This window comes from Coregonus clupeaformis, chromosome 18 (genome assembly GCF_020615455.1).
Source record: "Coregonus clupeaformis isolate EN_2021a chromosome 18, ASM2061545v1, whole genome shotgun sequence".
In the NCBI taxonomy this organism is placed as follows: Eukaryota; Metazoa; Chordata; class Actinopteri; order Salmoniformes; family Salmonidae; genus Coregonus; species Coregonus clupeaformis.
Genome location: NC_059209.1, coordinates 34,884,127 through 34,900,335, shown reverse-complemented (window position 1 = coordinate 34,900,335; position 16,209 = coordinate 34,884,127). Strand labels below are relative to the sequence as shown.

Genomic DNA, 16,209 nt, shown 5'->3' with positions numbered 1-16,209 from the left:
GTGAGAACTTCCAACACCTGGTTGTGCAGACTTTAGACGGTATCATTGCCACCTTGCCGCTCAATGCGTCTGACCAGAACATCATGAGTCCCATGGAAATTAACCTCAGCAAGGAGGAGTGTACAGACCAGAAACAAATCTTTGACTTGAGCAAAGAGCCCTGGAGGAAAGTGGAAAGGTTCCAAGCTAAATCTAGCAAGTGTTCATACACTGTGATTGGAAATTCGTTGGACAACTTCATAGACCCTGGCATTGGTAACATTTACAAGTACCAGTACCTGCGGGGAGGCAATGGGTCAGACACCTATGTCTTAGGCCATGCATACGGCTATGAGAATGAAATTGACAATGAGGCAGGAGACATGAAAATGGACAACCTCTTCCTCCAGGTCCTCTATGAAGACGTCGAAGTTCTCCTGGAGAGACCCCACATTATCATGTTCTCCCGCTCTAGAAACGACTCAGTCCGTGTCCGCTTGCTAAAGTACTTGAAGGGGCCGAAGTTCCAGCACCTCCTGGTTCGTTCCTTGGACGGATTTCTGTTCGAAATCAATGGTGATTCTTACCCCTACAAGTCCGTCCTCAGCATTGACATGGCATCCTCCTCCAAGAGCTGCAACATCAGCTGTGCCTCATCAGGAAGCGAATTTAGCAATGTTTCTAGAATACGCGGAGCCACTGCTTTCAGTAACTACATCACGGGCAGCAACAGCAGTTTCCTCATTGCCGGGGGCAACATGAATGACTATATCCATGGCAACCAGGGAAGCGAGAAGATTGAGGGCTTTGGAGGAAATGACATCATCATTGGAAATGGTGGGAACGACGTACTGGAGGGTGGAGAAGGGGAGGATGAAATCCAGGGCGGTGAGGGAGACGACTTCATCTACGGGGGAGGTGGGTCCGACAGGATTGACGGGGGTCCTGGGATCGACACAGTGTTCTTTAGTGGAGACGTGCAGATGGGCAGCGGGGTCACAGTGGACCTGCACTCAGGCAGGGGGTGGGGAGCAGACGCAGAGAATGACACCTTCACTGGTGTTGAGAGGGTGATCGGGACAGAGTTCAACGACCTGCTGATCGGCGACAACGAGGACAACCAGCTGATTGGGAAATTTGGAAATGACACTCTGGTGCCGGAACACGGGTCAGACCTGCTGTGCGGGGGGCCGGGAAGAGACCTCTATATTCTGGACGACAGCAGCGGAGTGAAACACATCGACAACTTCGCCTCCGACGGGATCGAGGATAGTGTTCTAATTCGTAACTTCGCCCCACAGGACGCCTGCTTCTTTACTCTAGAAGGAAACCTGGTTGTTTCTCTGCATTACCGAGACCCTCTTCTAAACCTGATTGGGAGAGACTCGCTCACTGTTATTTTTGACAACTGGAGCAGCAACCGCTCGCTTTACCAGCACATCAGCTTTGCCTTTGCAAATGACACCCTGATTGACTCATCCTACTTCAGCTCAGCCGCTGAGATTAGCCCCTCCCTCAAGGCTTGTAACTCATCTCTCCCACCCCTCAGCGTGACACGTGCTAATGAGACAGCCATTGAACTAGAAGACATGGCTCTGGGGAGAGTAGGAAGTGTGGCAGAGTCAATGTTCCGCTATAATTTAAAAGTGTCAGACCAGCTTTTCCACACCGACACTTTAACTTGGGGTAACAGGCCCTCATTGGAAATCAGTGGCCTCCTTTCTGGAGTCCTTTACACCTTTCAGCTTTACCTGACGAAATGTGAGGTTCCCGTTTTGGTTTTATGGGAGGCAGCACAGAGAACGAAACCCAATCCGCCAGCATCTCTGAAAGTGCTGCACATCACCCATAGCAGTGTGATGATAAACTGGGCAGCACCCCCTGAGGGATCTGACCCCAACAGCGAGAGTTACGCTTACATGGTGCTTGTGGAAGAAGACAGCGGTGACCTGGTGACGCACTTCAACACCAGCGACACCAGGGCGGAAATCCGCGACTTAAAACCCAAATCTGCATACAGGGTCGCTGTGTCGTCGGTAATGAAAGAGATGGAAAGTCAGAAGGCTGTCTTTCCACCCATAGAAACTCTAAACATATGCCTAGGCTTCATCGCCCCCAGTGGAAGCACTATCGTTGAGGAGAAAATGACAGCGGATGGACCGGTGGCGGTGATTGAGTGCCTGGAGGGCTACCAGCTGACCTCCGGCTCTGAAATTCAATGCACACCAACAGACCTATTGCAACCCTTGGACAGACCCTGTGTCCCCATAGGCTGCATCCATCGGCGCGACCGTGTTCCTCATGGCAGTACGATCTCTGTTATCTGTCTTGGCTTTCTCTTTGAAAGCATGTGTCGCTACGGGACTTTACAACCCACCCCTCCGGTGTGCTGTGGGAGCCCGCCGGAGATCAACAACGGGCATCACCAATCCTCGCGACACTCAAACTCCATTACAATTTTCTACAGCTGTGACCCAGGCTATGCTCTTTCTGGGGTGTCCAGCTTTACATGCCAGGTAGACTCAGGAGAGTGGTCCCCACCCACTGGAGGAGTGATACTGGACTGCATACCAATCCCTTGTCCTGCCCCTCCCCAGGTTCCTCATGGTACATTCTATTCACCTTCAGGTAGCACAGAGAATTTCAAAGAAGACGACTCTCTGTACTTGAGATGTGATGATTTCTACCACAGTTCCTCTGAGGACAGCAGCATAACCTGCCACAGTGGTTACTGGGGACTGAGAACCCCATCCTGTGAGCCCAACTTCCGTCTTGTCAACGTTCAAGACAACCTTTATGACTTAGTTGACAATATCCAAGCACTGAGATTTTCTTCCAAAAATATTGGTCTCTACGCCAGGCTATCCTGCGAAGACAGACAGTTGGAGTTTGTAAAAGTGAGAAGTACTCGCAAGACTGCACAGGTGCAGTGTAGAAAAGTAAAGCTGCAGACAAGTGGCTCGGATTACACAGGGATCGTTGAAGGGAACGTGGACGGGGCCGGTTGGAGCAAAATTTGTGTTAAAGACTTGACTGCAGCTAAAGCTGTCTGTGGACACCTGTTTCCTGGTCATGGTGAGTAAGCATTAATGTACAGTGGGTCCAAAATGATTGACACCATTGATAAAGATGACTGTATGAAATAAATAATACCAAGACTGAGCTACAGTATATTGTATGCTCCAATTTGTTTTTAAATTATATATTTGTATACTAATGCAATTGCTCAGAGAACGAGATTTTGATTACAAGTAATATTTTTTCTCTCAAAAAGATAAGTGTAAAAATTATTCAGACACACAGACGTAGACACACAGACATAGATACACACGCACACACACACACACACACACACCCACACACACACACACACACACACATAGAAACACACAGACATACAGAAAGACACGCACACAGGCAGACATACACTCAAATAGACACACACACACACACTCATGGACCCACACACACTCATAGACCCACACACACTCATAGACCCACACACACTCATAAACACACAAACACACACACACACACACACACACACATACACACACACACAGACAAAGACACACAGACATACAGACACACACACATAGACCCACACACACTCATAGACCAACACACACTCATAAACACACAAACACACACACACACACACACACACAGACATAGACACACAGACAGACATACACACACAGACACACACGGACACACTCACTAAACACACACAGAGAGACACAAGCACAAACATACAGAGAGACACGCACAGCAATATGAACTCACCAGACTAACATATATATAACCAAGTACCGTAATATAAATTCCTCTTATGTAATATTGTCTGGTGAGTTTATATTGTTTATATTGCTGTTTCTATGACAGATGTTTATATTTTTTTTATTTCACGTTTATTTACAGTTTTTTACAATCACTTTGGCACTAATTTCAGAACCTTGACGTCATTTTTCAAAACTCTAGACACAAAACTCAAAACGTCATCACTTGTAACACAGGCTGTCCAATGTTCAAAACATTGCATTGTGCGTTCAAATCTTTAAAGAAATCTTGCACTTGCACAATCATTGGTTCAAAAAACAAATGTATTGTGAAATACCAATGAAACGTTGATTTAGATCACCCACACACAAGCAACCGATAGTTTCACTGTGTCATTGTTCGTACAATCATTAAATATTGTAGTACAAAATAGGTGATACATGTTTCATTATGGTACTACATGTAAATACATCCCTGTAAAAGTACTGCTGTAGTAGAGAGAATACTACAGACACAGTGGAATCATTGAACAAAATCTGAAATATGTTGATGAAAAACGATACAGTACTGTAAAACATCAAATGCAGTGTTCCTCAACTTGCTTGCTTGTACTGTAAAAAGCAAAACATAGGAGTGATTACTGTACTTCTACATTTTCATCAACTCTGTCTTGTGGATTTGGCCACAGGTTCTCATCTATATCACAATGGATGTTTTCATTAGCCAAACATCTTGGAAGAAACCTTCGGGCATGGCGAATCCAGGCCTGACACTGGTCTGCCGTGATGTCATTGCATGTGTCATCCATGGCCTGGAGAAAAGTGACTTGTTCATGAGGGCGCCTATCATAAACCTTCCATCTCCATGTGGAGAAAAATTCCTCAATCGGGTTAAGTAAAGGAGAGTATGGGGGTAAATACAGGGTGGTAAATTGTGCATGGGCCTGAAACCATGCTTGCTCGGATTTCATTGGACACTCTTTGCTGTTGCTGCCGCTGTCTTAGTCCGTGGCCTTGTCCTCTACCACGTTCCCCCACACCTCTCAAACGAGGCCCATGACCACCTCTCAGAAGGGGTGCTTGTCCCCTGCAATTCCTTTGACCAACACGTCTTCCTCGTCTTCCTCCCACCACTGCTTGACCTCTATTGTGACCTGGATCACCTGCCGGCTTCATGTTACAGTACGTATCGCTATATTGTTGCAAGTGGATCCCAATCAATTCTTTATGTACTCGTTCCATAATGTGAACTCAATCATCAGTAACAAGTTGGCAGAATTGGACAAGCAATTACAAGGGCCTTCATCCATACAGTGCAGTACTGTCAACACTGTAAATAGTCTGAAAAGGTGGCACATGGGACCATAGAAACGGTGTCTGATAAAGAATGATGATGAAATATTACATCCATAGATAATGTAGTCTAATTGGTTCATGCTCCACGCTAATTGGTGACAATGAATGTCGTTATCTTGAAACTTTCATGATCTAAACATGGAATATTGTTTGTCTGTTTCCATACAACTATGCATTAAGAGTAATGCAACAGTTACTTATCATTTTGAGCAGTTGTATCAATTGATAGTTGGATAATTGTAATGAAATGAATAGACACTCATCTGAAATGTAATGTGTGAATTGCCTTTTGAAATAGTAGTACTTTGATGTTAAGTTGTGTCATATTGAACAGGTGATTTTTGTTAAATGAACAAATGATCTTAGTTTTATGTGTATTGTATCCAAGCAATTGAAAAAAGTGATAGAGTTTTGAAAAATTTGCATTTTGATAATTGGTTGTGAGTTTTGTGTCTAGAGTTTTGAAAAATGACGTCAAGGTTCTGAAATTAGTGCCAAAGTGATTGTAAAAAACTGTAACCAGGTAAGCCAGTTGAGAACAAGTTCTCATTTACAACTGCGACCTGGCCAAGATAAAGCAAAGCAGTGCGATAAAAACAACAACAATACAGAGTTACACATGGGATAAACAAAAATGTACAGTCAATAACACAATAGAAAATAGAAAATCTATATACAGTGTGTGCAAATGTAGCAAGTTATGGAGGTAAGGCAATAAATAGGCCATAGTGCAAAATAATTACAATTTAGTATTAACACTGGAGTGATAGATGTGCAGAAGATGATGTGCAAATAGAGATACTGGGGTGCAAATGAGCAAAATAAATAACAATGTAAATAATAATATGGGGATGAGGTAGTTGGGTGGGCTAATTACAGATGGGCTGTGTACAGGTACAGTGATCGGTAAGGTGCTCTGACAACTGATGCTTAAAGTTAATGAGGGAGATAGGTGTCTCCAACTTCAGAGATTTTTGTAGTTCGTTCCAGTCATTTGCAGCAGAGAACTGGAAGGAATGGCGGCCAAAGGAGGTGTTGGCTTTGGGGATGACCAGTCAGATATACCTGCTGGAGCGCATACTACGGGTGGGTGTTGCTATGGTGACCAATGAGCTAAGATTGGTGGGTAGTATATGCGGCTTTGGTGACAAAACGGATGGCACTGTGATAGACTACATCCAATTTGCTGAGTTGAGTGTTGGAAGCTATTTTGTAAATGACATCGCCGAAGTCAAGGATCGGTAGGATAGTCAGTTTTACGAGGGCATGTTTAGCAGCATGAGTGAAGGAGGCTTTGTTGCGAAACAGAAAGCCGATTCTAGATTTAACTTTGGATTGGAGATGCTTAATGTGAGTCTGGAAGGAGAGTTTACGGTCTAACCAGACACCTAGGTATTTGTAGTTGTCCACATATTCTAAGTCAGACCCGGCGAGAGTAGTGATTCTAGTCGGGCGGGCGGGTGCAAGCAGTGTTCGATTGAAGAGCATGCATTTCGTTTTACTAGTGTTTAAGAGCAGTTGGAGGCCACGGAAAGAGTGTTGTATGGCATTGAAACTTGTTTGGAAGTTTGTTAACACAGTGTCCAATGAAGGGCCAGATGTATAGAAAATGGTGTCGTCTGCGTAGAGGTGGATCTGAGAGTCACCAGCAGCAAGAGCGACATCATTGATATACACAGAGAATAGAGTCGGCCCGAGAATTGAACCCTGTGGCACCCCCATAGAGACTGCCAGAGGTCCAGACAACAGGCCCTCCGATTTGACACATTGAACTCTATCTGAAAAGTAGTTGGTGAACCAGGCGAGGCAGTCAGTTGAGAAACCAAGTCTACTTAGTCTGCCAATAAGAATGCGATGATTGACAGAGTCAAAAGCCTTGGCCAGGTCGATGAAGACGGCTGCACAGTACTGTCTTTTATCAATCGCGGTTATTATATTGTTTAGGACCTTGAGCGTGGCTGAGGTGCACCCATGACCAGCTCGGAAACCAGATTGCATAGCGGAGAAGGTACGGTGGGATTCGAAGTGGTCGGTGATCTGTTTGTTAACTTGGCTTTCAAATACTTTCGAAAGGCAGGGTAGGATGGATATAGGTCTGTAACAGTTTGGATCTAGAGTGTCACCCCCTTTGAAGAGGGGGATGACCGCAGCAGCTTTCCAATCTCTGGGGATCTCAGACGATACGAAAGAGAGGTTGAACAGGCTTGTAATAGGGGTTGCGACAATTTCGGCGGCAAATTTTAGAAAGAAAGGGTCCAGATTGTCTAGCCCAGCTGATTTGTTGGGGGTCCAGATTTTGCAGCTCTTTCAGAACATCAGCTATCTGAATTTGGGTGAAAGAGGGGGGCATGGGCAAGTTGCGTCGGAGGGTGCAGAGCTGGTGGCCGGGGTAGGGGTAGCCAGGTGGAAAGCATGGCCAGCCGTAGCAAAATGCTTATTGAAATTCTCGATTATCGTAGATTTATCGGTGGTAACAGTGATTCCTAGCCTCAGTGCAGTGGGTAGCTTGGAGGAGGTACTTTTATTCTCCATGGACTTTACAGTGTCCCAAAACTTTTTGGAGTTAGTGCTACAGGATGCAAGTTTCTGTTTGAAAAAGCTAGCCTTTGCTTTCCTAACTGATTGTGTATATTGGTTCCTGACTTCCCTGAAAAGTTGCATATCGCGGGGGCTGTTTGATGCTAATGCAGTACGCCACAGGATGTTTTGTGCTGGTCAAGGGCAGCTATATCTGTTCTTAGTTCTGAATTTTTTGAATGGGGCATGCTTATTTAAGATGGAGAGGAAAGCACTTTTGAAGAACATCCAGGCATTCTCTACTGACGGAATGAGGTCAATATCCATCCAGGATACCCGGGCCAGGTCAATTAGAAAGGCCTGCTCGTTGAAGTGTTTTAGGGAGCGTTTGACAGTGATGAGGGGTGGTCGTTTGACCGCAGACCCATTACGGACGCAGGCAATGAGGCAGTGATCGCTGAGATTCTGGTTGAAGACAGCAGAGGTGTATTTAGAGGGTACAACTGGGGGCTGAGGGGGGTCTGTAACAAGCGGCAACAGTGAGAGACTTATTTCTGGAAAGGTGGATTTTTAGAAGTAGAAGCTCAAACTGTTTGGGCACAGACCTGGATAGTATGATAGAGCTCTGCAGGCTATCTCTACAGTAGATTGCAACTAGGGATGGACATTTCTGAATTTTTGGTGGCCTTCCTACGCCAGGATTCAGTCACTGCTAGAACATCAGTGTTGGCAGAGTGTGCTAACGCAGTGAATAACTCAAACTTGGGGAGGAGGCTTCTGATGTTAACTTGCAAGAAACCAAGGCTTTTACGGTTACAGAAGTCAACAAATGATAGCGCCTGGGGAGCAGGAGTGATACTGGGGGCTACAGGGCTTTGGTTAACCTCTACATCACCAGAGGAACAGAGGAGGAATATAATAAGTATACGGCAAAGGCTTTAAGAACTGGTCTTCTAGTGTGTTGGGTACAGAGAATAAACGGGGCAGATTTCCGGGCGTTGTAGAATAGATTCAGGGAATTATGTACAGACAAGGATATGGAAGGATATGAGTACAGTGGAGGTACACCTAAGCATTGGGTAACGATGAAAGAGATAGCATCACTGGAGGTACCGATTGAGCCGGTCTCCGTGTGTATGGGGGGTGGGACAAAGAAGCTGTCTGAGGCAGGTTGAGCAGGACTAGGGGCTTTACAGTGAAATAGTACAATAACAACTAACCCAAACAGCAATAGGCTAGGCATATTGACATGGGAGAGAGGCATAACGCAATCACAGGTGTTATTCGAGAGGGCTAAGACAACAACTGGTAATGGCGACGAAAGTTTGGGCTGAGGCTAAACAGATAAACAGGATGGGGTACCGTGTAAAGAAACAGTCCAGTGGGCATCAGATGTGTAGCTGAGTGATCATAAGGTCCAGTGAACAGCAATAGGTAAGTCCGGGAGCAGATCGTAGGCTGCTACAGCACAGGCGAGCAGGAGGCACGGCTGTTGATTGCGCGTGCTAGCGGGCCGGTGCTAGCAGATGGATCTTTGTGGTCGTCGCAACGGGAAGCTTGTTGAAACCACATCAGACGATTACGTCGGCAGACCAGTCGTGATTGATCGGCGAGGTTCTGTGTCGACACTAGGATGTCCTGTCCGGTTGACAGAGAGGTGGATAGCCGGGAGTTGGGCCTGGCTCGAGGCTGGCTCAAGGCTAACTGGTGCTAGCTTTGGGACAAGTGGTGATTAGTGGTGATTAGCCAACAACAACATCCATTCGGTTGCAGCTAGCTAGTTGTGATGATCCGGTGTTAAGGTCCAGTGATTCAGTGATTCCAGCAGAAAATCTGAAATGCTCTGGGTCGATAGCACGCTGTGCATACTGGCCAATAATTGTCCAGGCTAGAGCTGGCTGGTAGGTAGTGCAGGCCACGGATAGTGGTGAAGACCGCTAACGGTGGCTAATAGCAATAGCTAATAGCAAGTAGCTAGTTAGCTGGCTAGCTGGCTAGCTTTAGCCGTGGGTTCTTGATAAAAGGTATGAAGAAATAATAGAATCCGTTCCACATTGGGTGAGGCGGGTTGCAGGAAAGGATATATAGTTAAGGATGGAAAGTGAGATAGAGAAATATATAAAAAAAGAAATAAAAAAAAAGAAGCTATTTACATGAGGACACAACATAATACACGACTACACTGTTATGGCATCTGTTTCCATGACAGATATTGTGTTTATATTGCTGTTTCCATGACAGATATTGTGTTTATATTGCTGTTTCCATGACAGATGTTTATATTTCTGTTTCCATGACAGATGTGTGTTATATTGCTGTTTTCATGTGCTCTTGTATTTTGTTGCTGTTGTGTGTACAGAATGGACAGCATCAGTGATCGACAGTGGAGAGTTTGTTTCTGAACAGACACACATCTGCGATGTCACGGGATGTAGGTTCATACCAGAAAGATTGAACTGCCTCAAACAGATCCAGTGCAGACACCGCTGTGATCCCGCTAATGTTCCCAATGGCCAAGCATTTTGTGCCTCCAATTTTGAAGGAGAAGAATGTGCTATAATGTGCAACCGACTCTATAATCTTGAAGTCTCCTCCCAGATCCAGTGTACCAGTTCTGGATGGTCAAGCTTTCCCTACTGCATCGGTGAGTGGACGTCTACACAGTTATTAGGGGCGGCAGGTGGCTTAGTGGTTAAGAGCGTTGTGCCAGTAACCTGAAAGGTCGCTAGTTCTAATCCCCAAGCCGACTAGGTGAAAAAATCTGTCGATGTGCCCTTGAGCAAGGCACTTAACCCTAATTGCTCCTGTAAGTCGCTCTGGATAAGAGTGTCTGGTAAAAATGTTGTTGTTGTCTTTTGTGTATTATTGTGGTGGAAATTAATCACTATACTTTATTAAAAATCAAAGTTCTTCCAGAGTTTTTGTAGAATCAAGATTTGACGTTATTTCAATTCGTCAAAGCCCGTGCTGGTCTGCAGAGTAGCCCCATTTTTTTTCTCTCTCTCTTCCCCAGCTATATAGTCCCATTCACATCTCTTCTAGCTCAAAATCCCTCCCTCTTCAGTTTCCCGCTCTCTATCGCTCCGCCCACTTCCTTTGTCTATGAATTCGGCTAAATTCGACTTTCATTCAGTTCAGAATCAATGGTAATACAATCAATCAATCCCTCATTTTGCAAAAACACTCATGTTTAGTTTAAACTCTGTTCAACCCTGGCCACAGTCTGGTTTCAGTCTCTGATAAAGTAGGACAGCCATGGATTTAAGTAAGAGCGAGCAATTCAACCCTAGGTCAGATTCCCACTTCACATACACAGTGAAATTACCCAATTAAGTTCCTGCCTAGCAACAGAAAATTCTAACTATACAGTGGGGAGAACAAGTATTTCATACACTGCCGATTTAGCAGGTTTTCCTACTTACAAAGCATGTAGAGGTCTGTAATTTTTATCATAGGTACACTTCAACTGTGAGAGACGGAATCTAAAACAAAAATCCAGAAAATCACATTGTATGATTTTTAAGTAATTAATTTGCATTTTATTGCATGACATAAGTATTTGATCACCTACCAACCATTAAGAATTCCGGCTCTCACAGACCTGTTAGTTTTTTCTTTAAGAAGCCCTCCTGTTCTCCACTCATTACCTGTATTAACTGCACCTGTTTGAACTCGTTACCTGTATAAAAGACACCTGTCCACACACTCAATCAAACAGACTCCAACCTGTCCACAATGGCCAAGACCAGAGAGCTGTGTAAGGACATCAGGGATAAAATTGTAGACCTGCACAAGGATGGGATGGGCTACAGGACAATAGGCAAGCAGCTTGGTGAGAAGGCAACAACTGTTGGCGCAATTATTAGAAAATGGAAGAAGTTCAAGATGACGGTCAATCACCCTCGGTCTGGAGCTCCATGCAAGATCTCACCTCGTGGGGCATCAATGATCATGAGTAAGGTGAGGGATCAGCCCAGAAATACACGGCAGGACCTGGTCAATGACCTGAAGAGAGCTGGGACCACAGTCTCAAAGAAAACCATTAGTAACACACTACGCCGTCATGGATTAAAATCCTGCAGCGCACGCAAGGTCCCCCTGCTCAAGCCAGCGCATGTCCAGGCCCGTCTGAAGTTTGCCAATGACCATCTGGATGATCCAGAGGAGGAATGGGAGAAGGTCATGTGGTCTGATGAGACAAAAATAGAGCTTTTTGGTCTAAACTCCACTCGCTGTGTTTGGAGGAAGAAGAAGGATGAGTACAACCCCAAGAACACCATCCCAACCGTAAAGCATGGAGGTGGAAACATCATTCTTTGGGGATGCTTTTCTGCAAAGGGGACAGGACGACTGCACCATATTGAGGGGGAGGATGGATGGGGCCATGTATCGCGAGATCTTGGCCAACAACCTCCTTCCCTCAGTAAGAGCATTGAAGATGGGTCATGGCTGGGTCTTCCAGCATGACAACGACCCGAAACACACAGCCAGGGCAACTAAGGAGTGGCTCCGTAAGAAGCATCTCAAGGTCCTGGAGTGGCCTAGCCAGTCTCCAGACCTGAACCCAATAGAAAATCTTTGGAGGGAGCTGAAAGTCTGTATTGCCCAGCGACAGCCCCGGAACCTGAAGGATCTGGAGAAGGTCTGTATGGAGGGAGTGGGCCAAAATCCCTGCTGCAGTGTGTGCAAACCTGGTCAAGGCCTACAGGAAATGTATGATCTCTGTAATTGCAAACAAAGGTTTCTGTACCAAATATTAAGTTCTGCTTTTCTGATGTATCAAATACTTATGTCATGCAATAAAATTCAAATTACTTAAAAATCATACAATGTGATTTTCTGGATTTTTGTTTTAGATTCCGTCTCTCACAGTTGAAGTGTACCTATGATAAAAATTACAGACCTCTACATGCTTTGTAAGTAGGAAAACTGTAAAATCGGCAGTGTATCAAATACTTGTTCTCCCCACTGTATGTTCGTGATTAACTCAGTTTTATCTCATAGTCCACTAAAAAATCTCCCTCATTTAACCTACAAAGGTTATAAAATACAATCCATTTTACACAAAGAATGGCAATTATTTTACCTCCATTTTCTCCCCAATTTGGAATATCCAGATATTGACATATTTATTTAAATATTTGAGAGCAGTAAATTTAGTGACCTGTACATGGTCTAATAATCACACAAAACAACAACAACACCAATAAAATAGATTGCATAGTAAAAACACAGGACAAGGGTAACACTAACACCTTCGATACACCAGAAAGGGGATAAACTGTATTTTTCCAAGGTCGTACGCAATGACAATACAATGTGTGTGCTTTCTGGGACAAAAAAGCCTCATTGAAGCTCGGTAAATAATTAATTGTAAACATAAATGTGCTCCAAAATATACTTGCTAAATTATTTTACTAAATAAGACATGACCCCTCTCAAGTCTTAAACTGTCTGCTACTAAAAATGGTTCACTAGAACTTACTCCACTAAAATACATAGTGTCTTGTGCTTAGCTCGTGGAAATGCAATGTTTTGAATGATCCTGTAAAAAAAAAAAATAGCAGCATACCTTGAATCCCACCGCTGGCATACCACCCTGCATCCCACCCTGTATCCCACTGCAGGCTTGCTGTCTGAAGCTAAGCAGGGTTAGACCCTGGATGGGAGACCAGATGCTGCTGGAAGTGATGTTGGAGGGCCAGTAGGACGCACTATTTCCTCTGGTATAAAAAATATCCCAATCCCCCAGGGCAGTGATTGGGGCCATTGCCCTGTGTAGGGGAATGTTAAACAGGTGACCTGACTCTCTGTGGTCACTAAAGATGCCATTGCACTTATTGTAAGAGTAGGGGTGTTAACCCTGGTGTCCTGGCTAAATTCCCAATCTGGCCTTCATACCATCATCCCCTGCTTCCAATTGGCTCATTCATCCCCCGTCCTCTCCCCTGTAACTATTCCCCAGGGTGTTGCTGTAACTGAGAATGTGTTCTCAGTCAACTTACCTGGTAAAAAAACGAAACAGCCTTTTACTATGCAATCTGTATTTCTTCAAAGAAAATTGCATGTTAAAGGTCCAATGCAGCCTTGTTTAAAAACAAAATCTCAATATCAAATCATTTATGGGTAACTATTAAGTACCTTACTGTGATTGTTTTCAATAAAATATTCAAAATAAACAAAAATGTATTCTTAGCAAAGAGCAATTTCTCAAGCAAGAATTTTGCTAGGACTGTCTTGGAGTGGTCTGAGGGGGGAGGGGAAAATTGAAGTTAGCTGTTATTTGCATAAAGGTTTGGAACACTCTTTCTTATTGGTCTATTAACGAATCTACCGCCCAGTGATGTCACCAGGCAGGCCAAAACTCCATCACATCAAAACAGGCTGAAATGTCAGGCAGTCTTTTGAAAATGCACTGCGACCTCAATTTGTGCTCTAAATGTGCCCCTTCTGAAAAGAATGCTGTCAATTTTATTTTGTGAGTTAACACTATCTGAAAAGTTCAAAATGTAGATGATTTCCATTTCCAGGTCACAAGGGATTCCTTCTGTATCTAGCTGTGTGTGCGGAAGTGCCATTTAACTATGTTGATGCGATAAGGATTACTACAGTGCTTGAAAGAATACACGGGCACTGGCGGGCTTTCTGGGGTCAAAAGGGAACTCAAATAGTTTTGTGTGTGTATGTGTGTGTGTGTGTGTGTGTTACATGTTCCCATATGTTTCTACTACTGTTAAGTAAGGTGTGTACATCCTGACCATTTGTTTTACGCTATTAAATTGAAGTCTACCCAGTGCTCGATTCTCAAGATAATTTCACATGTAGCCTGCAGAAGAACCTCAGAACTACCTTTCCCATCATCATCCTACTCATGTATCTCTGATGGAGGGGTGATGGGAAGTGTAGTTCTGAAGTTCTTTACCTGAAGCGTACTATCTTGGAAACCCAGCGCTGTGTAGAGGCTGCAATTTTTAAAGTAATAAATACAATACACACCTTATTTAAACAGCATATTTGAAAATGTAGCACACACAAAAGAAATCCCACCGGAGTTCCGCTTTAAGAGGGTTAAACAAAGTTGTACCTAAACTGCAAATATCGCTATCAACAGTGTTGTTCCATGCTGCAGTATTCAGAATATGGCACCTGCATTTTCTCTCTGTCACCAGAAAGTGGGCATTGCGGCTATGACGATGAGAGAGGACCCCATTTCATGAAGTGCCTGAGTAAGCTTTGGGTCGAGGCGGGTTGTAGCCTCAGCACCGACGGTTCTCCAACAAGGAACCCCAATTTAGTTAATTACTGGAACACATTGACTGTGGGTGAGGTGCGGAGGAACATGGCCAAAATGCCCAGTCAAGATCCATTCTATATAAATCCCTTTTGCCAGGAAGATGAGTGCTTCCCGGCCCATGCCACAGTGCTCGCCAGTGACGGGACCAGGAAGACCATGGCTGAGCTGCGCTTGGGGGACAGGGTGCTGGCGGTCGACGCTGCTGGCCGGCCCACCTTCAGCGAGGTCCTCCTGTGGCTGGACCGGCGGAGCGGCTCAAGGGAGCGCTACCTCCTGCTGGACACGGAGGGGTCCAAAGAGCCCCTGTACATCACGCCTGACCATGTTCTCTTCATCGCCCCCGACAACGCAACAACCACCGCCTTGGCCAGCGACGCACGCAGGGTCCCGGTGTTCGCCAAAGATGTCCTCCCGGGCCACCTGGTCTACTTGCATGACCCCAGCACCGGATCACTGGAGGCCAAACGCGTGACCGAAGTGAGCGAGGCAGAGAGCCTAGGGGCCTACGCTCCCTTGACTGTGGAGGGGAACCTTGTGGTGGACGGACGCCTAGTTTCCTGCTACACCCTGCAGTGCCGGCAGCATCTCGCTCACCTCACCTTTGTCCCCTACAGGCTCATCCACGCCCTGCGCTCCTTCCTCCCTCTCCTCGGAGACCTGCTTCTGGCCCCCCCGCGGCAGGGTCAGGAAGACCAGGAAGGTATGCACTGGTACGCCAGCGCCTGGTACCAGTTGGGCCTGTGGATGGGGTATCCATTCGGTGAGACGTGCTATCCCAACGAACTGCAGAGGTACCACTACCCCAGACCTACCTCTGATCCGCTGTGAAGGCTGCGCACCTAAACTCCTCCACAGTCAGATATCAAGATATATAGAAGGATTAGACTGATTATTATTCATTTCTTCAATAAACTAAGGTACCAGTGAGGATCTCCTACACTGGATAACTTGTTACAGCTGTTGATAAGTCATTGATAATAATCTGCCAATTTTTTAAACATCATTACCATTAAGATATAAGGGAGATCATAGCTATATTCAATAAAATTCACATGTTTAACCCTTTTTCATGGTTGGTGTCTTGATGGATTTGTCCAAAATCTTGTGACATAAAACATTACTTCTCTGTCCTTGCATTTATGGCAGTGTAAGTTGTCGTTATATCATACATTAACAATTAATCAGTTAAATTAGACATTGAACTGGAAAGCTGTAAGAATCCTGGATCTAGCTGTCAGACAGTTTTTTTGTATAGAGATCTCAGAAATGCAGTGGAACTATGAA

The 16,209-nt window shown here is 45.0% G+C and overlaps 1 protein-coding gene across 1 annotated transcript; it reads left to right on the top strand.

Annotated features, from left to right (window-relative positions):
* The first annotated feature begins 4 nt into the window (after positions 1 to 4).
* LOC121587394 lies at positions 5 to 15,990 on the top strand. Its single transcript, XM_045226852.1, has 3 exons — positions 5 to 3,054; positions 9,991 to 10,275; positions 14,801 to 15,990. The coding sequence occupies exons 1-3, from the start codon at positions 84 to 86 to the stop codon at positions 15,751 to 15,753; spliced, it is 4,209 nt and encodes a 1,402-aa protein (XP_045082787.1). The 5' UTR covers positions 5 to 83; the 3' UTR covers positions 15,754 to 15,990.
* The last annotated feature ends 219 nt before the right edge of the window (positions 15,991 to 16,209 follow it).

Excerpts from the sequence above, each read along its gene's own strand:
- LOC121587394 (XM_045226852.1), top strand. The coding sequence starts at position 84 with ATGAGTCCCATGGAAATTAACCTCAGCAAGGAGGAGTGTACAGACCAG. Across the intron at positions 3,055-9,990 it reads ACACCTGTTTCCTGGTCATG|AATGGACAGCATCAGTGATC; the intron begins GTGAGTAAGCAT and ends TTGTGTGTACAG. Across the intron at positions 10,276-14,800 it reads AAGCTTTCCCTACTGCATCG|AAAGTGGGCATTGCGGCTAT; the intron begins GTGAGTGGACGT and ends CTCTGTCACCAG.